General features: G+C 45.5%; 1 protein-coding gene across 1 annotated transcript in view; it reads right to left on the bottom strand.

The window, feature by feature from the left end:
• Positions 1-293: 293 nt before the first annotated feature.
• SIAH3 (siah E3 ubiquitin protein ligase family member 3) overlaps positions 294-22572 on the bottom strand; it is a 66145-nt gene continuing 43866 nt past the window's right edge. The window contains exon 2 of the mRNA XM_055335583.1: positions 294-1048. Coding sequence (XP_055191558.1) covers positions 380-1048 — 669 coding nt within the window. The 3' untranslated portion in view covers positions 294-379. The remainder of the gene's footprint in view (positions 1049-22572) is intronic.

Below are 22572 nucleotides of genomic sequence, written 5' to 3'. Positions count from 1 at the left end.
CCCCAACAGTCTGCTTTGTGGTGTTGGTGTCTTTTACTCACGTGGGAAGTAGTGAAGAAGGATGCTGGGGGTATAGGAAATAACCATTCTGACCAAATTGGATGACAAATGCTCTCTAAAGCCATACTGACAAATCAGGACAAGCATCACACCAAGATGTTGAATCACAGGCTGTTGACCTACTGTAATGCCCATGGCAGACAAATACTAAATCCCACAAAGTACCTGAGACAAAAAAAAAAAAAAAAAGGAAGGAAGGACAGAAGGAGGGAGAAGACTAAAAAGAAGCCTGGAGTCCTGGCATTCAGAGATTCCAGGGACACAGGCAGAGAGTCTGGGTGGACGGTGGCTGTGCCCAAACATCTGGCAGTCTCTGGTTTCACATCTCGGCTTCTGAGGAGCAGACCTCCGTAGCAGTGATGGCGATACCGATGGCAAGGCTGCCATTGTCGGAGAAAAGCTGGGCCAGTGAGGTGTTGAGGACCAGGCAGTCCCCGTCGGTGATCACTGAGTCCACACACTCAAGGACAGACCGAGGGGTGGCCTCCCATTTGAGACGCCGATGGTTTCTGTTGAGCTCCAGGCGATAGGTGAAGCAGTCGGCCTGGGTGGGGGTCCCGATCAGCATCATGGTGGCAAAGAACTGGGGGTGCCCTTCGTGCCTCTCCTGCTTCCTAAGCACCAACAGAAAGTGGTGGCCCAGGCAGGAGTGCATGATGATCCAGTCGGCTGGGGCGGGGAGGTGCATGTCCGTGGCCAGGAAGACTATCTCAGCCCCCTGAAGGATGTCGACCCTATGCATCTGCCGCAGGTGGGGTACCACCACCTCCAGGTGGCCTTCCCACTGGCAGGAGAACAGGGGGCACATGCAGGGTGTCACCTGGGCGGCGTGCAGCCCTGCCTCCTGGTGATGGAGGTGGTGTGGGCGAGCATGGTGGCGGAGGTGGTGGTGGGGGCGGTGATGGCGGTGGTGGTGGGTGAGGTGATGAGGGGGGAAGTTGCCTTGCTCTGGTGCACTCTGGGTGACGGTGCGTCGGCTGGACACATACTGTGGGAGGAAGAGTAGAGCGTTAGTGGTTGAGGCCAGTCTCTCAGCGTGGCTGAGACACCCCAGGTATGCCATGTGTTGAAAGCAGACTCCCCAGTGCAGATAGAGAAAGCCTGCTTGCTCTCTCTCTTTCTTAATAAAGGGGAGACATAGGAGGAGAGAGGTGGAGAGAGAAGGGGAGAGAGTATCTCAAAGCAGACTCCATGCTGAGTGTGGAGCCCAACCTAGGTCTCAATCTCATGACTTGAGATCATGACCTGAGCCGGGATCAAGAGTCCGACGCTTATATCGACTGAGCCACCCAGGTGTCTAGAGAAAGCTTTGTTTCTTAAAAAATGAGGGGACTGCAAGATTGTGTTCCAAAGTGGCAACACCATTTTATATTCTCATCAGCCATGTAAGAGGATTCCATTTTATCCACATCCTTGCCAACACTTGTGATTATCTAATTTGACAAATACTTCTGTGAGACAAAATTGATTATTTTGAGTGTTTTGCCAGAATTAGATGATGAGGCATTGTTAAGTCCTCTCCATGACATTTCATTTTGGTGTAGAATCTAAATTTTTCCAATTAAAAATAGAAGCTCCTCTAAAAGATTCCTCCTGAAAAAAGGGATTTTCCAAATCTAATAGTATATTAAAATTTTTTTTTAATTGAGGTAGATGCCTTGGGTAGTTGAGATTCTGAGAATTCAGTCCAAGAAAATACACTATTTGTGTCTTGTTGATTCTTTAATAAGATACTGAAACAAATAGGTAATTTCCCCCTCAACATGCATTATGATGGTCACTAAAGAACAACATCCACAAAAAACCAAAAAAAGTTTTTCCTCTTTTGATACTGTTAATATTTTTGTGCAGGCATTAGAGGTCAATGGAATTCCTGCCTCTCTTTCTTATCATTGCTATTATTTTTAGAACAAAATTTCAGTAAGTGCCCATTTGTCCTTCCCGTGATACCAGGAGTTGTGCTATCTTGGGTGTCCTTCTCCTGGGTCCTGAGGTGGGATGCAGGGCTGATCAGGTGCAGTTGGGCCACAGTACCCAGGGAGGGAGCCTCATTATGATTCTGAGGACTCCACCTCACCAGGTACATTTCTGCCCTGTTCCAGGCTCACTGTTCCAGAGCAGCTTCCTGGGGGCTGAACACGAGGAGCCCTCCACCCTGAGACTCTCCCAACCTTTCGTTCCTTATGGCAGTGTGTCCATAAATGCCCTCAAAAACACCAGGAGCTCTGATGGCACCTTCTGATCAGGTATTATCAGTACACATTTATTGAATATCTTCTATGGATGGCCAGACCAGGAGGGCACTAGGGGTGCAGCTGTGAGCAAAACAAACCATGTTTCTGGCTGTGTGGGGCACAGACATTAGCGTGCCTATCATTAACTGTGATTTTTGCAAGGGTCCTCCCTGTGACACGAGGACTACGAGCCATATTTTTCAGCTGAAGAAACAGGGTCCCATAGTAACATGCCCAAGGTCACAAGGCTCGTAGGGGAAAGGTTGGGGTCTGTTTGGAGGCCTCCTGACTCTGAACATAGCAGCTCGTCACCTCCTTCCCCCACCCTGTGGTCATCCCTCACTCCAGCTCCGCCTCCATTTCTGGAGCTCCAGTTCTGTTTTCTTGAATTAGAATGCAGGTCACCATGCAATAGGATGGTACCTCCGAGAGGCACAAGGCCACTATGTGGCATCCATTCTCTGAGCTGCCCTCAGGTGCGGTGACCCTTCTGCCCTAACTCTCCAAGCCCTTTCAGAAGGACCACCGCTGATTGGGCCCCTGCCTCCTCCCCTCCTTTCCTTCTGTCCCCAGTGTGTAGGGGTGAGGGTGAAGGTCTGCCTTTCACCCTGGCCACGAGGGCTGCCAGAGTTTCTGTCTCTTGGGGTTCAGAGGATGGCCGATGGTGGAGGTCTGGCTAGCTTCCCTTTCTTTAGGGCCTACAGGACCCCCTCATCCATTGTAGACACCTACATGGTGTGCTGGGGTGGTCACTCTGTGGCCGAGGTGACCTACAGGCAGGTGGGGGTCAAACTAGCTCTGCTCCCAAAGTTGTGAGCTTTAGATGCCAGTTTCCGTGTGCTACCCAGGGAATGCAGTGGACCTGGAGTATGTGCTCCAGGGGCCCTTTAGGAGTCCTTGCCCTGTTCCTGGATGGAAGCTGATGGGTAGCCTGCTGTCACCCATCCTGCACACCTACCAGGCCCAGGAGGGAATAGGCTGTGTTCCAGAGTCCTGCTAGTGAGGAGTCTGATTTACCCATTAGTGTTAAATATAGGAAGGGAACTAATTACTATGTGGCCTCTACTAAGAATTAGACACTGTGAAAAGTTGGTTTTATGGTTTTGCTTTTTTTTTTTTTTTGCATAATTTCATTTAATTTTTCACAGCCAAGATCAATTCCCCTTTGTTTAAAAAAGTAAAATGAAATCTGGCTTCATTCTTGCCTGCTTGCTGGTGGCATGTACCATTAATCAGTGGGCGATGGGGAGTTCCTCCCATCCCTTGGGATTGTACCAAAACCCAGGCTCACGCACTCTGTCAGGCAGGTGCCAGGCCCCCCAGGTCCTTCTAGCAGACTCAGGCCTGGCAGCAGATCGGCCTTGTCTGTGAAGCTCAAGACAGCCTGGTCTCAGCCTCTCACAGAAAGCCCCAAGCGCGGTCCCCTCCCCCAGCCTCTGAGGAGCTCCTCTCTCTCACTTTGTCTTTACAACGATCAACAGAGAAACAGATTACATTTGTCTTACAGATGAAGAAACATAGAGAGGTTGAGTCACTTGCCCAAAGTCACATGGCTCCATCGAAAGATGAATGGATAAAGAAGATGTGGTTTATGTATACAATGGAATATTCCTCAGCCATTAGAAACGACAAACACCCACCATTTGCTTCAACGTGGATGGAACTGGAGGATATTATGCTGAGTGAAGTAAGTCAGTCGGAGAAGGACAAACAGTGTATGTTCTCATTCATTTGGGGAATATGAATAATAGTGAAAGGGAATATAAGGGAAGGGAGAAGAAATGTGTGGGAAATATCAGAAAGGGAGACAGAACATAAAGACTCCTAACTCTGGGAAATGAACTAGGGGTGGTGGAGGGGGAGGAGGGCGGGGGGTGGGGGTGAATGGGTGACGGGCACTGAGGGGGACACTTGACGGGATGAGCACTGGGTGTTATTCTGTATGTTGGTAAATTGAACACCAATAAAAAATTAATTTATTAAAAAAAAAAAAAAACAAAGTCACATGGCTCATAGGGGTGCAGCTGGGAGTAGAGCCAAATCAGCCAAGGAGATCCCGGGCCGGATGTTAGCAGACTTTGGTCTGTTTCGCTGTTTACTTGTCCAGCGGCCCTGGTTAAGTCAGTTCCCCTATCAACAAAATATTTCTCTCCAAGGGTTGTTTGGGGATCAAATGAGCCGCCTGTGAGACAGCTTGAATGACTACATCAAATAGGACATCAAGATGGCATCTCCATTCAGATGTGGTCTTGAGTGATTACCCTGATGGCCTTCTGCCTCAGTCGGTGCCTGCCTCTTGGTCCTGGTTAGCTGACCTCTGTATTCGGGGAGCACTTTGGGTGGAGCACAGGCCAATGTGTGGGCCTGGAGACCCTGACGTCACACTTGCCCTGGGGCCTCCTGTCACAACACTGACCCACAACAGAACATCTGGAACTTCCCATCTCAGAAAGGGATCTCTGGGCTAGTTATTCTCCATGAGCCCTGCTCCTGATCCATTTGCCCTTTCTGCACCCTGCTTGGTGCAGCTAATACCAGACACGTGACGTCAGAGTAGGGAGGAGTTGGGGAAGAAATTCCTTGGCCTCCCTTTCTTCCCTCCCTCCGAACCCTTGCCAGCGCCTCCCGTTGGCCAAAACCAGTCAGAGACCCACCAGAAGGGAGCTAGAGATGCACTCAGAGGCCGGCTCCTTTTGAAAATAGTGCTGGGTGAGAGGTACAGGTGAAGAGGGGACTTCCCCCCTGTATGCAAATGTCTCAGTTCCCTCCTGAGGGATAAATTTGCTGATCTGACCAGGCTGGGCCTCCTAGGCTGAAATCTGACTAGGCTGATAGAGAGTGGGGGACGGGGAGATGGGTACATGCCTATAATTCAGTTGGCCGTTTGATAAAAATGTGTGCAGCCCCTAATATGTGCAAGGGGCTGAGAATCCCCAACAGAGGAAGATCCCTGTTCCTGCCTCAGTAGCTCACTATGAGTTTGTAGAATATAGAATGAAAAACTGCAGGATGTGGGGAGGGGGGGCCCCGAGGACAAAGTGGGGGGAATAGCTCATTTAGTTACCGTGAAGCATCATGTACACTGGGCAAGGTGTGAAGAGTGAATGCCTTACCAAAACAGGTCAGAGGTTTGCTGATGGGGCACAGATCCGTGTGGCTGGGTAGATGGAGGTCCTGGTAGAGCTGGACAGGAGGTGGCCAAGGTGCTGGAGAGCAGTCGGAGGCACCCAGATGGCACCAGTGCTCAGGGGAATCATTAGGGGGCCCAAGGAACACAGCCTCGTGACTTGGAGCTCTCCTGTGGGCTCAGGATGGGACCAGTGGCAAGGCCCCACACTTGTCCAACCAGAGGGCCTTGGTAATGGCCATTTCACATGGACTCTCTGCTGCTTCCTTTTGGCCTCATCTTCAACTAGCCTCTTTTCATTTTTTAATTTCTGTGGGAGACTAGGGCATAATCCAAAGCGACTGAAGTGAATGGCTATGCAAATAGAGCGTGACATTATCGACTCAGCGAGCCCATGCACTTGCTGGGCCCCAAGAAAGCTCTAAGAATGAACACAGCCTTATTTCTTCACTTCTTCCCTCTGCATTTTCTGATGCAAAATATGTTTCGTTCAAACGATCGTTGGGTGAGTGGGGTCACAGGGCTCCTGGCAGGGAGAAAGGGTTCTTTTAATTGGCAAAATGCTAATCGTTTTGGAAAATGAATTCTAATCTTCCCATCTAATACAGTGGATGTGTGAGTAATTACTTTCCTTCACTAAACTGTTAATGCAACGTTAGTGATTACACTAATTAAAACTAATGAACTCTTACAGACGGATAAACTCCTCAGTCAATCAGCGATGCTTTCCTCCCATTGGCTGTATTTAACTTCCCATTTGGAAGAGAGATCTTGAATTAACCTTTAGAATAATGTGCAAAATTGGGTTTAGAAGTGTTAGGCTTTATGGACTAGGTATAATTCTTTCCCCAAGCATTTAGGGAGACCATTTCCACTGAGGGTGTAATTGAATTTAAAAAAGAAAACCGGCTGCCTTAATTTGATCAGCTACACTTCCATGGTTGGTAATGGCTATCCCTCCAAATCCTGGCCTCCAAGGAGGACATTTGCCCCTGGAAAATCGTGTGACCCCTTTTTTCCAGTGTCTGTTCTCTGTGATCAGCTATTGCATTTCAGCTGAAGTAGGATTTGTGCTCAGTTTCAAATGACAGGCGTTCGCTCTGAGTTTGCTCAGATGTAAGCCGTGACTTCACCAGGGTTTCCAGTGCTTGGTGAAGGAGCAAAGGCAGCGATGCTGCCGAGATAGGCACATTTCACACACACGGAGGAAGGGCAGCTAGGGCAGGGGGTAACATTTCAGGGCAGGTATCAGAGTTTTGGGATAAGATCAAGGCCTGGACCAAGTTGGGAATCAGGCCTGCTAAGAAGAGGAATAATTGTAGCTACTCCTAGGTCCCACTCTGTAGAGCTTAAGAATTCTCACTATTCCAAGGAAGGACTGTCAAGGCTGAAGGCTGGATGTTGCCTATTGCATTTTCCTGGGTTGCCCTGGCTCTTCACATCTTCTCCCCAACACCTAGAATGTACACATGCACACAAAACTCAGGATGACTCTGGAATGCCTTCCAAACAGTTAAAAAAAAAAAAAAGCTGAGATAGAAAACAACAGTGGAGCTTTTATCACCTGGAATAGAAAACATCTTCATTAGCAAATGTGTCTCATGCTCCATTTCCCCCAGACTTAGTTATACTTGGTACACAGATGGATGAGGTTTTTCCTACGGACAGCACCGATAATGTCTATAATTTTCTTTAAAATACTTTAGAGGAGGGAATGTGATATAAATGTGTAACTTTTTAACCTACACTCTAGGGGCTGTCAGTCCCCTAATCAGAAATTCACGCTTTGAGGTGATCATCCAACATTTTATCAGGAAGGCCACACTCCACAGATAACGACTCCAACTGCCTCAATTAACGTCCATATTTCTGATCCCCACTAGATGCTGCTAATTAACATTTCGCAGAGGTTTTCATTGGTAAAATTAGTAGTTAGTTAATCAGAATAATAAATGTTAGAAATGGACTTGCCTTGATAAAATTTGTGGTTTTCAAGCTGTGAAGATTGGCTTAAATACTTCAGAGAGATTCTTCACTTTAGGGATGGGCCTGGAAGCTTAGTCCCTAAATACTCCTATATCTGGCCACTGAGTCGAGGACCATCTCTGAGAGTATCTGATTCTTCCCTTTGTTATATCGCTGCACACACAGTTTCTTGATGATCAAAATTATGTTTAAATCGAACAAGGAACTATCAGTCATCAGGCACACAAAAGCTGTGGGTCTTGGGATATGTATGCCATTAACTAGTTAGAAAAGAGGAACATGAAAATTTTGGTGGTCAAAGCATTTTAAAAACCAAAGTCCATGGGCAAAGAGCAACAAGAGGGGTCTATATAGATGTCTCCACAGACCTATGTAGGTCTATGTAGGACCTATCAGTCCTATGACTTCAAAAGCCTCTTGACCAATCTGGTCATCATATAAATATAGTACATTTCACTCTGTGAGGGACTGGGAAGGAATATGTGGGTGACATTTTGAAAACAAAAAATATGACCCAGTCCTTGAGATCTTAGGGACCTTCGTTAGTTACTAGATCCTGGCCCTTGGCTTCCCAGGATTGGTTGATTTATATCTGACGAGTTTCCTGTCTTTCAAGAGCCTTCAGGATGGGGAACACATTGTTCATGTGTCCTCACTGCTAACACAGCACCTGACATGCAACAGATGCTTGATACATATTTGCTGTGCTCATCGGTGCCTTAGTGACAGCTTCATATGTGAGGATCGTGCTGGTTCTTGTCCTTCATATCATTTGGACGGGTCAGTCCCAGTCCCAGCTGGTGCTGTGTGTTTGAGACCAATCAGCCTCTGTGAGATGGATGCCACCATTCTCTCTGCCTGGTAAATTCCAGCAGCAGTTAAGACCTATCCATATAATCCATTACTTAGAACAGCTCATACTGAAAATCACTAGCTCATGGCCTTCTTTCCTCAACTAGGCTGGAAGTCATTGAGGGCAGAGGCTATGTTTAGTTTCCTTAGTGCCTGGTCCAGTGATAGGCAAATGCAGCACTTTGCAATGTCTGGCTTCTAGGAGACTCTCAATAAATTTTTGCTGCTCAAATGAATGAATGCATGAGTGATCTATAAATGAAACCCTGTTCTGGACCATTTTCATAGAAAAGCTCTTTGTTTTCAGTTGGAGGCTCTGTCCTCTACCTTTTATTCTCAGCTCCTATAGAAATATATGGTGTGTGTGTGTGTGGATGTGTGTGTCTGTGTGAGTCCATTGCTGAGGGCTTATCAAGAAGGTCTCTTGGCAGCCCTCGGCCCAGAACCCAACAGTGAGGGGATATAGAGTATGTACTGGGCTCTGGCCAGGAGGAGGGCCCTGAAGTGTACTCAGTTTCCATCATAGGAAGTAAAAGGAAACTTTGAAGAACAAACTTTTCATGTCAGAGAGGTACTTTATTTGCTTTTATTTTTCACAGAGATTACTCTAAGACTCTGGCATTCCTTTTATCAATAGCAGATTACTTTTTACAGCTGTTTGGGAAGGACAGTCTGCTAGGTAAACTGAGGAAATCTGCCCACCTGCTAGACCTACCTAGACCACTTTCCCCTCCCATACTTCGGCAGGACCACTGACCTAACAGAAGGCTGAGTGCCCCCATATTTCCTCATTATTTATTTTCTGCTTCCCATCCACAGGAAGTAACTTCAATCCAACCAAAGCCTACTGGCCCTCCTCCAGCTATCTCCTCCTCATGAGATAAGGCACTAATGGGTTGTGCCTACCCAGAGCTCCTGAACTGGCCCTTGTAGACTATATTCCAGATATCTGGGATCCTAGAATTCCCTACCCAGTGGCTCTAGGTCGACTTTCTGCAGCTATGCTATTTCTGGGATCCAACATCTAGAAGCTGGGCCATTAGACATGGGATGTGGCCAGTGGGTGACTGTTTTGGGGGGATATGCACAGAATTTGGATGCATGGCCTGTGGGGGTTCACTTGCCTTTGCCTGAGACTTATCACAGTGCAGGATTAAGCCTTATCAGGAAGAAAGTGAGACAGGTCATTGGCTGGGGGCTGTGGCCATGCAGGTCACTATGAAGGCATAATTTTTTTTAAAAAAAGATTTTATTTATTTATTCATGACAGAGAGAGAGAGAGACACCGAGGCAGGGACACAGGCAGAGGGAGAAGCAGGCTCCATGCAGGGAGCCCGACATAGGACTCGATCCTGGGTCACCAGGATCACACCCTGGGCTGAAGGCAGCGCTAAACCGCTGAGCCACCAGGGTTTCCCCGAAGGCATAATTATTAAAGTAGGAGGGAAGAACATATTTTAAGACTTTCTCACCTTGGTTTTTACTTTTAAGTATCTGGACTTGCAAGTCTGTGGACCTCCATTTGCACTTTTGCCTCGAGCCCTGCAAATGTTAGGGGCAGGCCTGCAGTCAAACCACAGAGTCAGAGCAGCGCCGCTCCATCTTCATTTATTCTTTGGCTCTGCCTTTCAGCTGCGAGATCTTGAGCCTGCTAATGAGTGTTATGAATCTTGGAGAGGAAAGACGTTTTCTTAAAAGCAACTTTTTGTGTAGTCAGATTTTTATATCTGCAATTGGCAATGTAAAGGTTAAAAATAAGTTAACTGAAGTCCCATTAACATGAGCATCTCCATAGAATGACTCTAGTCCTGAGGGAGTGGCTCAAGGGAGGTGTGCCAAGCATGCTGGGAAAGCACCACTTCAAGTGGTCTAGACAAGAGCAGGTTGTGGGCAACAGTACCACTCATAGTATGATAGGGGTCCATGCCATAACTTGAGAGAGTGAGCAGGTTGCTAGAAATGGCTATGTATACAGATGTAAACTTCAGCAGCTGTGAGGGGGCAGAGGTGTGTCCCAAGTGGCCTAAGACATTCTGATGGCCAGACTGCTCCAAGGCCATATGGCATCACTGTTTGTCTGGTTGTTTTTATTTGTTTTTAAAGACATCATGACTTAATGATGTCTTTAACTCCATAATTCATACATTCAGCTCTCTCTGCCAGGACTCCATACCCTCCCAATCCCTTACTCTTAGGATACAACCCCTAGTTGTATCCTTGTTGAGGTGTTCGGTACTCCGACGAGGTCAGGTCTGTTTGTTGCCTACTTCCTTTATAACATGCAACATGCTTATTCAATATCCAGTTTTCCTGGACCTTGATGTGAGCTCCAGGTGGGTGAGTATTATATTTGTTTTTACCCCTGCGGTGCTTGGAACATGGTAGGTAGCCAAGAAATATTTGTGAAGAGGGTAAATAAATGACTGCTCCCCATTGACTGTCACCCTAACACAATCTAACCACTTTTTACCATCTAGGGGCCACTACCATAGGGCAAGTCCCCTCATCCCTCTCTGGGCTCCTATGAGAGCCTCCTGACTAGTTGAAGTGGGTTGAAAGGTGGCACCCCAAAAAATATGTCTACATCCTAACTTTGGGAACCTATGAATGTGACTTCATTTGAGAAAAATGGTCTTTGTATTCATAAATAAGATAAGGATCTTGAGATGAAATCATCCTGGATTACCCAGGTAGGTCCTCAATCTAATGACAAATATTCTTAGAAGAGTTGGGAAGAGAAGACACAGATAGAAGAGAAAGCCACAGAGGAGAAGACCATGTAAGGATTGCGGTAGAGGTTGGAATGATGTGGCCACAAGCCAAGGAATACTTGGAGTCACCAGAACCAGGAGAAGCAATGAAGGATTCCCTCCCCTAGAGCCCTCAGAGGGGGTGTGGCCTCAGAGACCCCTTCATTTTGGAATTTTGGCCTCCAGAAGTGTGTGAGAATAAATTTCTGTTATTTTGAGCCATCAAGTCAGTGGTAATTGTGTGGCAGCCCTGGGAAACTAATACACGAGTCTCCCTGTGTCCATCCTTGCTTCAGACAGACTATAACTTTTCTCCCTAAATAACTTAATAGTTTTCCATCACACTCAGGATGAAGCCCAAACTCCCTGTCATGGCCATCAAGAGCCAACACACTCTGGCCCCCAGCTAACTCTCTGACCTCATCTTTTTTCCACCTGTATCACCCTTGCTCCCTTTGCTCTAAGCACATTACCACTCACTGTTCTTTAACATGCTGTCTATACCTGCCATAGGACCTTTGCATTATCTCTTTGCTTTGCTTAGAACACTCTGAGATTCCCATGTGGGTCCCTCTCCTCCTTCTTTTGCATCTTTGCTCCACAATTACCTTCACTTAAAAAAAAATCCTCTCACTCCTCTTACTCTGCTTTACATTACTTCCTGGTATTTATCAATACTATATAACTATAATGTATTATATAGTCGGAGTCACATGTCTGTGCATGTGCACTGTACTATGTCTTCTCTACTGCAGTGTTTCTTGGGAATAGGAACTTGGCCATCTTGGTTAACTACTGTATCTCTAGAACATTATCTGGTACCTAAAAGTGCAGTCATTTTATTTTGTTTTTAATGAATCAATGGATAAATTCCTTTAGGTCTTAACCTTTTCCATCTTAGAGGAAGAAAGTGTACATGTCACTAGAATGTTGATATGACTATCCCCATTCCCAACACCCTACCCCAACTCTTCTCATGAGTTTTGGGCAGTTCTGACCTGGTGGATTTCTCTCAGCCTGTGACTGCTGAAACTGTGGAACTTTTAGCATGTGTAGGGACCTGGGGAAGCAATGGAGAGAGGCATTCATTCACGTGTGTCCCTGATCCCCGGTGTCTCTTTGAGCTATTTATTTGCAGATTCAAAGTAAAATGTAGCAGAAGCATTCCTGAGCTCACTCTGATTAAACTTCCAAAGTGGACCAGTGCTTAGGGGAAAGTCTAGTTTATTGCATGTAATAGTAGGCTTGTCCTCTAGGACTTTCCGGTCTGTCCGTCCTGGCTCCCCGTCTCCAAATTTTCCACCACTGATGAATTCATGCCTGCATACTGTACTCCTCAAAGTCTTCTAGGCCCATAATGGCAAGGCTGTGAGAGAAGCAGGGGTTCTCTGCCTGCCTAGGACCCCCAGTTAGGATTCTGGTTTGCTATCTGAGGACTTGCCTCTTTCCTGGATGATTAAGGTTGGGAATGGCTTCACTGCCAGAAAACACTGTGCCTACACACAGGCATGGATGTAGCCTATAATCCATCCAAAATGATCATCAACTCACATCCATATGCTAATATCAGAAATGCATGAATCTAGAGCAGAGGACCAGGTCATTTCACACAAATCTTGCAACAGAAGGCTAAATTCCCAAATAATCAGCTTTAGCAAATTAGGCCTTCCTATAAGCTTATCCTTAAAATAGGAAGTATGTCATTTAATCAAGAGTAGATGGAAAGATAGTGCTCAGAGGAGAAAGAAAACATATTTGAAGTCACAAACTTGGAAATGAATCCTGGCGTTGCTACTAAAAACTGTGACTGTGGGTTCATTAATTAACTTTTTAAAGCTTCAGTTTCTTTATAAGATGGGAATCATACTGTGTCTTAGGGTTGAAGTGAGGACTGAATGGGATACAAAGCACACTGGGTAGTACCTAGCCCAGAGTAAAAAGATATTATTACCATGATCCTTGTGTTCACTGCTACTATCTTTATTGTCAATCAGCTAGTTGATTGAGATGTAGGTGAAGGCAGTTCACCCTGCATAATTTCTAGGCTCATATAGGAATTAGATGAAATAATAAAAACACGAAAGCCCTTCCAGATGTCCCTTAAAGCTCCCTGACAATTCTCACCCAAGACCAGATGTTTTCACTAGCAAAAGCCTTTTACTGACCATTTCCATCTCACCACTGGCCAGTGGATGCTGTTGCAATGCAGAGTAGTTTAATATAAGTAAAGAGCCTAGCTTAGGGCTTGGAACATAGTTGGTACTCAATCAGTGATTACTATCACCTTCTTCATCATCTGCATTGCGAGCATCATTTCCTAGCATCCTGGCCAGTGCAGTGCTTCTAGAAAAGTTTAGACAATCCTTTGAGCAGGTCCGGTCATTTGTCCTCCCACCTTCCCCACTCATGCATCCTTCTTTCCTCTTTGAGGTCTCTCAGCCATGGTGGCAAGCCCTGAAGAGCATTACATAGGCAGTGCCTTCCCCTAAGACCAGCTCTCCCTGCTTAGGAACTGCCTCATATTTTCTATATCTTTGAAGCACATTTCCTGAGAGAAGTTGCCCTGTGCGTCTTTCTGCTTCTCCAAGAGCCTCCAATCTGCATTGCCCTCGGCAGTGGTATTCACCATGATTATAAATAACATGTAAGCAGCCCCGCTTTGTAGGAGAGTCCTTGAAAAAACAGAGGTATGGCCATATCAGGATGGCTTGGGTGAAAGAGATCAACAATACCAAGTGTCGGCAAGGATGTGGAGCAATTGAAACTCTCATATGCTGCTAATGGGAGTGTAAATTGATATAATCACTTTGGGATTTTATTTTTTTCTTAAATTTTTTATTTAGCATCTATTGAAGCTAAATATATTCCAGCCTCTTTGACTCAGCAACTCCACTCCTGGGCATATACTTGTTGGGAAACAATTCTTCATTGATCTCTTGCATTTTTGCACATCTTGCAAGCATGGCACTGAATGACCTTTATTCCAGACCATTGTTTTCAAGGATGTTTTTGTAGTGAATAACCTTAACTATAGACATAGTGTCTCTGGAGTAAAAGACAGGTTTGCTTACAGCTTTGGGACACAAACACCACATCTTCCTTCGGAATTAAGGGCAGGCATGCTCACTGTGCATTAGAAGAGATTTGAGTTACCTGAGCTTTTATAATGCAACATTATTGTGTGTGCAGACATCGTCTACCCTCTCTGCATTACCTGTGGAAACTGGATTTCAAGGAATTGGTGCAAAGATGCAAATACCCTAGCTGTTGCTATTGCTGTGGTTAAGAAACTGCCCCTCATCTCTGACCCGAGAGTCTCATGTCTTCCACCGGCAACTATGAAACTGGGGTAGGCTCCTTGGGGAACCTACAAGTAGAATATCTCAGACCTTCTATGGTTGTATTCAACACCTGCCAGAAATGAGTGTTACACGATGAAAAAACATACACACGAATATTTACAGGATTAGTTCATAACAGCCCCAAACCTAAAAACCACTTCAGTGTGCTTTAAAGGGGCACATTGTGGTAAATTCACACAATAGAATGCTACACAGCTGTAATAAGAGAACTCCTGCTACACACGGCAGTGTGGATAAATTTCAAAAGTAAGATGAATAAAGAAACACTAGACACAGAACACATACTTAATAATCCTATTTATATGAAGTTCAAAAACATGCAGAACTGATCTATGGTGACAGAGGCTTGAACAGGGGTTATCTTTGTGTAGGGGAATACTGACTGGGAATGGACATGAGGAACCCTTTGGGGGGCTGGACCTATTTTAACTCTTGATCTAGGTAGTGGTTATATGGATACACACACACACACACACACATACACATAAATCCATCAAGATACTGCTATGCTATATATATACTGCATGTTAGATGTGAACAAACAGAAGAAGGGGCATGGTGGATGTGGCCATTGTCTCTAGGTCACTATAAAATGGGCACATTGTATAAAGCTTAAGAAAGAACCCTAGAAAGGCTTTTCTTTCATTTTGCCATGTGCTCATTTGATCCATGGATTGATCTGGTCACCTGTGATGCTAAATACCTAGGGGGTTGTGGGTTGGGAATGAGAGTCACAGAGGGGACAGGCCCTGGGTACCTAAGTGTCCCATGGGGCTGGAAAGTCCACTTGTGGGAGGGGATGCAGGCCTGGAACTGGGAGGAGCAGTTGAGGGTATTCACAGTCATGCCTGGAGTGGTGCAGCCTAGCCCATTGGTTCTGGGGCAGAAGGCTCCTCTGAGAGATTAGGGGCTGAGGATTGCAACTGGTACCATAGCATGTCAACGGGTTAGAGGAGGCCTACCCTAACTTTGGGGTGAGTGCCTGGCTGCATATAGGCTCCTCCCCTTTCTGCAGTGTGGCTCTCCTCACCCCAGTCCAAGGACCAGTACCGCCATGGAAAGTGGCTGACAGCTCCAAGTAAATACCCGTAAGTGAGGTGGGGCAGGTGTTTTATTGACTCTAAAGCTTTCCCAGTAGCTGGGTACATATTTAATAAAAATCTTAGGCTTCAGGGAAAGGTCTAGGAAGGCAGAAGGGAGAATAGCTGCCCCCTGGGCTTGAGAGGTTAGCAGTCTGGCCAGTCCCTAATAACTCATTCATCCAATATTCATCTTTGAGTTATTACAGTCACCATGTGTCTCTAAGGAACACATTTATTAGTGTCCGCTAAGATAATTAGCCCCACGTACTTCAAGGCAATTGAAATTGTCCCCGTAAGTGTATTTCTTTCCAGAATTCACCGTGGCTACCTTTCAATGTTGGGCCCATTTTGTTCACATCTCTCCCATTCCCCATTGGAGGGTGCTCACTTTCTACCAGTGTCCCAGACTCTCCAACCAGCCCGAGGGGAAGGAGCCTGAGTGCCCCCTCATCTACGGGCTAGGATGATGATACCTGTAGCTTGGGTCATTTCTAGGGTCAACTGGGGGGCTGGGCTTGCCTCCTATCTGTTTGCTTTTTCCCATGCTCATGTGAAGCTCTGAGCGATCCATAGCACCTGATGTTGTGCCTTACATTTATATAAATCCCATAACATCCCTTGTAGTGTCACAAGCAGCAAAACTCTTCACTGCATGGCAGAAAGCGGGCTAGACTGGCGCCTTAAACACTGCAGTGTGCACACGGGTGTCCTGGGCATCTGGGGCAAGTGCAGACTCTGAGTCAGCAGGTCTGGGCGGAGGCGGAGGCTGAGACTGCATTGCTAACCAGCCTGCAGGTCAGAGCTGCTGGGTCACAGACAACACTTGGAGGAGGAGGAGGAGCTACACTAGCACCCCACCCCACCCCACCCCTGCACTGCAGCCTGCTGGGCATCCCTTTTGGAATCAGAGGATTCTTAGTGATCTCAGACATTCCTCTTAATCCTCTGATTCCTCAACAGCCTCCAATCCCTGCGGGTTCCAAAGTACCTTTGTAACATAGGCAATAGGGCCGCCTGATTTCACAGGACACCACTTAATTTGTCAGTCCTCAGAGCCTGCATAGCCGGGCGGAGCTTGGAATACAGACCGGCTTCACAGGAGGGGCAGGAAGGAATTACAGTCTGAGAGAAGTGTTAAGCACAGGATGGGAAGTTGGTTTATCTTCTTTCTTTGCAAAGTAGTTAAATTCATTCTTTCAGAGAGCTTAGCTTTAATTAATAAATTCTTCATTTTTATGACTGCCTGCCATTTCCTACTATTTCATTTAATTGGGTTTTCGTGTTCAGAAGTTAGAAGCAGCTCCCTCCTCTTTGTTTTTTGTTTTGTTTTGTTTTAAGATTTATTTATTTATTTCACAGAGAGAGGGGGGAGAGAGAGAGAGAGAGAGAGAGAGAGAGAGAGAGAGAGAAAGCCTGGGCATGTAGGTGGGGGTAGGGGGCAGACTCCCTGCCGAGCACAGAGCCTAATGCCGAGCTCAGTCCCAGGACCCTGAGATCATGACCTGGGCCAAAACCAAGAGTTGGATAGTCAACCAACTCTTGAGCCACCCAGGTGCCCCTTCCTCTTCGTTTTAAGTAGTAACATGTAAATAAACATTACTCTCTTGAGCAGCATCCAATGATTTCCAGGCTGTTCTGCTGTTACACAGGGAATCCATTCATTCACTCACCCACTCATTCATTCATTTAACAAATATACATTAAGCAGTTGCTAGATGCTGGGGATAAGATAGTGAACAAAGCCAACATGGTATGGTCCCTGTTGTCACAGACCTGGTTTTTCTGGTAAGGGTGGCAAATGCTGTCAGAGGCCAGGAAGGGGTTTGTAGGAGGATGGTCAGGGTGGCACCTTGTCCAGTTTCATGCAGAGGGTTGAGTGCAGGTTGCCCTGTCCTTTTTCACTTTCTCTTGTCTTAATGCCAAACCCAATGGGAAGAGAGGGAAGGTAAGAGGGAAAAGAAGAAAACCTTGAACGGGAGTGGTTGAGGAAGGAGCTAAGATGCACTTAAAGGGTCTGGAAAGTGATTTCTGTATGAATTAGGAAGGGGAGTCTGGGGGGACTTTATCTTCCTCATTTCCCCCATCCCATTATGCTGAAAAATTCTTCCATGAATCCAGTGTTGGAGAATATTTCAGAAGGAAGATAAATTGCTAATGGCACCAAAGCCTTCCTCTGTAAAACGCAAAAATGACAAGTCCTCAATCCCAGCCCTGAAAACGTCCCAGCCTCATGACAGGGAACCGCCATGAACTGGGGTCTCTTCAGTTTCTCCCTATTACTAGAATTCGGCATGTGCACAGCATTTGATCTTGGCCAAGCACTTAACAGTAATTCCCTGGCTCATCTTCACAAGTCTTGATGAATAGGCCTCGGGATGAAAGCCTACATTTCCTTGCGTTGGCTAAGAAAGGAAGCAGAGGCATAGATTATGCGCCGTGGCGGCAGGGCAGGGGCACAGGGGGAAGCTGGCTCACGGAGAACTGAGATGTGGTCTCAGACCTCCTCCTCCTCACAAAACCAAGAGCAACTCTTTTCACTTTTCCAGGCCTTCGTTTTTATAACTGTAAAATGCGAATGACGAAACCCGCCTCCCTTCCCAGAGAAAGGATAAGAGGAATATGTTAAAATGTGTTCTAAACAGTGAAATCCATTTGGAAGGAGGTATTATATGGATGCAAATCATGGCAGGGTGTGCCCCGAATGCACAGTTGTCCCGGCGGGCACCTGCTGAGGGCTTGCGCTAAACACATTACACGCCTCGTCTCATTTAATCCTCCTCTGGGCTCCAGGAGGTGGAGACCATCATCTCTAGCAGTTTGCAAATGAAGAAACAAGAAAAAACGAGAGCACCGAAAGGATAAAGGTCTCTCCTAAGACCTCGGGGTTAGCAGCAATGGAACTGGGGTTTTGATCCTCGGGAGTCTGGCTTTGGAGCATGGGAACTGAGCCCCCCGCCCAGAGCTTTCTCCTACCCACCTCTGTGTGTGCAGCTGAAGCTCAGTTATGTGCCTGCGGATTATCGGCAGCTCATATTTCATTTCATTCCAACCTGACTTTTCCTGCCATGTAGTTCAGCTCATTAGTTGGTAAGGGAGCTCAGGGACTTAGAACTAATCCTAATATTAAGTAAAGAGCAAAGCATAATTAGGGAGATAAATCTTTTGAGGGGAGGGAATGTATGTGGCAGATTCCAAAGTCAAGCATGGGTGATTTTTCCCATCTCCTAGATGATCTACACTGTTTTCTTTTTCTAGCTGATAACTAAGGGAGGATGAGAGTTTTAAAAAACAAAAACCAAAAACCAACCTTTTTTTTTTTTTTCTGATTAGAAGGGAATGTATTCTCATCACACCAATTTTAGAGAATTCTGCATGGTATGAAGAAGAGAATAGAAAACTCAGAATGCCCCGCCATCCTGGCAAATGCCACCATTAACATTTTGGTGCGTACTTTTTCCGGTGCTTTTAAACATAAATACCTTATAATTTGTTTTCTTTTCTGCTTAGTATCTTATGGAACAATACATGTCAAAAAATGTTGATTAACACCACCATTTGCACTGGCTCCATTGGACCCAGAGAACTCACAGAGCACTCATAGGGATGTGACATAGTTGGTTGCATTTGGATGTGGCTGAGAGGGACACAATTGCTGCAAATAGCCCATCATTTATTAGTTCATTCATTCAGCACACCTGCCAGATATTGGGATAAAAAGATAAATAAGACTCAGTTTAGATCTTTGAAGAGTTTGCTGTCTTGTGTAAGAGACTCTGTATCCATTTTTTTTTTTACTGGCCCAATTTCATTGTCTTCTGCTGTTCCCTCCCCCTTGTCTACAGGGTCCAAGAAGTAGCTTTGTCGCTGGAAGTGGTCAGGCCTTATTTGCCTGACCCTCCCCCACTTCCAATCCCTTCCCTTTTTTGCCTCTGGGTTTAACAGTAGCATAAAACTAATTTATAGCTCTTGCCAGGAAGAGGACAAATTTTCATCTCGGCCCGTCATGCGAAAAGCACTAGTACAAATGAATAATTGTTGACCCATGCTACCTATTAGAGATTGTGCTGTGGTCACCTCGTTTGTTGTTTTAACACAAGAAATTAAGGGCCCTGGCGAGGGTTTCCACGGGGACTGAATTGGTAATGAGATAGAACATCGTCTTTGTGGGTGACCTTTCCTGGCGCCATGTTCTTGGTGGGGAGAAGAAGGGGGCCTCACTCCCGCGACTGTCCCCCTATCCCATGAGATGGGCAGATTTTGCCTATGTCAACTTTTGATTGTAGGTTCAGAGCCATTTCCTCCTGGGGTCCCTAACTTAGCATACACCTGTAGAGTAATTAGAATACGCTGGCTGCTGGGTGATGTGTTGAGGGGACATGGCCATTGACATTGCTGTTTTGGCCATCAGGGAGCTCAGTAACACCTGCCATATGTGAAGCCATATGTTTTTGCAGTGTAAAAGTTCATGGAGTGAAGCAGGTTGTGCTCTCATCGGCATCAGATGGCTTGAGTTGTAGGGAAGGCTTAGGTAGGTGGAGACTCCAGAAATGGGCCAGAAATATTAGATGAGGACTGGGTGGTGGAAGGGCGAGACAGGAACACTCCTGGAGGATGGAGTACACCTCGAGCATGGACAGGAGCCTCATGAGGCCTCAGCAGAGGAATGAGAACTAAGGCTGGGCAGAACAATATACCCCGATGACTGAGAGCCTTGAAAACAAGACCATGGTGGGGAGCAGGAGGGGTGGCAGAGGGTTTCACAGCACTTTTGATCCATTCCATATCCTGCATATATGACCATCTATTGAATGCCTTCTAACACAAATGAGTAAAAAAATTATGACAAATTATCATAATTGGCACATGGATGTGTATGGAGCCTTTCACACAGCAGGGGGTTCAACAGATACTTAATGACATGTTACATTATTCATTCCTACGCCATCTTTCCAGTCAGCAACCATTACTTTGAACCATCACTAGCATTTAAAGTGTTTTCGCATCCAGTGTTTCAGGTAATCCTGAATATAGGTAAGGTTGCCCAGTCAGCCAGCTGATAACATTTGCTACCTGGTTTCCCTAGGTTCAGGGCATTGGTCTCAGCCAGAAGATGAAAACATTAAGAGGCAGCGAGGCTGAGTTTTGGTGGAGATTGTACCTGTCTGTGCTGACTCCGAGAGACACAGGTAGCAGGAGGGGAGAGTGCTTTGTCTACCGACTGGGATATTACACAGGAGAATCCACCAGAAAATCAGTACAAAAAGTAAGAAAATTCAGTGAAGTGGAGGATGACAGGAGTCTAGTTTTTTCTAGCTCCTGGGCCCTGATGGGATGATGGTGAGGGGATAGGGCTAGGTGGGGTGAGGCAGGGAAGGAGCTATTGAGTTAATCCTTCTTCTGGACCTGGTAGTGTGGTCCCTGGGCAGAAAGAACAGTAGGGAAAGCTTCTGGATTATTATGATAATTCCTCAATGAAGATATTCATACACTAGCCAGGGAAGCCACATTTGTTGCTACTAGGAGTCACTGTTCATGTCTTGAAATAGGCAGGGGGTATGCTGTGGATAAAACAGTGTTCTAAAACAGAGGTCAGAGGCCTTCGGGAAACTCATGAAAGCACTCAGGTACTTTCAGTTCTGTATTCAGCATGTTGCCATCCCAAAGAACAACTTGAGCCATTATCAAAGGAAAATGTGAAAATATGAAATGAGAATCAGGGCAGAAAGGAAATGTGTAGAAATTATAAAACTGTATTTTGCTTCAGCCTCTATGAATATATGTATACTTTCTCTAAAGAAGATGAATTAGCCAAAGTAATCTCAGAAAAGATAGAAAAATCTAAACGCATCAGTTGCTAAGAACCAACAGAGACAGTTTTCACTCCTTGCCCATAGCTCTAGCAAGATGAGCCATCGGGCCAGATGGTTTCAGAGGGATTCTTTACCAAATAAATGATCTACTTAAATAAAATAATAAAATTTAATGTAGATAATACAAAAAAGAAAGCTATAGACTAATCTCACTTATGAATGTCATTGTAAAATTCTAAATAAAATGGTAGCAAATAGAATATAGCAGCAGCATATGGAAAGAATCATATCCCTTGGCTAGAAAGGGTTCATATCAGGACTATAGGGATGTTTCAATATTTAGAAAGCTATTAATATGATTCACCATTTAAATAGATCAAAAGATCTTCCTTGCTATTGAAAAACATTTGGTAAACTGAAAAGCGAGAGGAAAATATCCAAGTCATATATCTGGTAAGGGACTTATATCCATAATATATAAAGAACTCTTACAACTCAACAATAAAAAACCAAATAACTCAACTTAGAAATGAGTAAAGTATGGACACCTGGGTGCCTCAATCAGTTAAATATCTGCCTTTGGCTCAGGTCGTGATCCCAGGGTCATGGGATAGAGTCCTGCATCAGGCTCCCTGCTCAATGGGGACTCTGCTTCTCCCTCTACCACTATCCCTCCCCTCTGCTTGTGTACTCTCTCTATCTCAAATAAATAAAAATGAGTAAAGGAGAAGTGTTGAATCACTATCTTGTACACCTGAAACTATTACCTGGTATGTTAACTAAGTGGAATTTGAATAAAAACTTAAAAAAAATTAAAATGGGCAAAGGATATGAGAATGCATTTCTCAAAAGAAGATGTATAAATGGTCAATATGCATATAAAAAATGCTCTTTGTTACTAGCTCTTAAGGAAATGTAATTCAAAGCCCCAGTAAGAAAGCTTACCTCCTAGGATGGCTAAAATAAAAAAAGATAACAAGTGTAGGTAAGAGTTTAGAGAAACTGGAACCCTCACACACTGCTGATGGAGATATAAAATGGTGCAATCGCTCTGGATAACATTCGATCAGTTCCTCAGAAGGTCAAACGTAGTAGAGTTTCCATATAATCCACTCCAGGTACACACCCAAGAGAAGTGAAAACTGATGTTCACACAAAGACTTACAAAGATGTTTATAGCAGGGGCACCTGGGTGGCTCCATTGGTTAGGTGTCTGCCTTTGGCTCAGGTCATGATCTTGGGGTCCTGGGATCAAGCCCCACAATAGGCTCCCTGCTTAGTGGCGAGCCTGCTTCCCTGTTTCCCTCTG

This window comes from Nyctereutes procyonoides, unplaced genomic scaffold, assembly GCF_905146905.1.
Source record: "Nyctereutes procyonoides isolate TBG_1078 unplaced genomic scaffold, NYPRO_anot_genome, whole genome shotgun sequence".
Lineage (NCBI taxonomy): Eukaryota > Metazoa > Chordata > Mammalia > Carnivora > Canidae > Nyctereutes > Nyctereutes procyonoides.
This window is presented reverse-complemented; position numbering and strand designations above follow the sequence as displayed.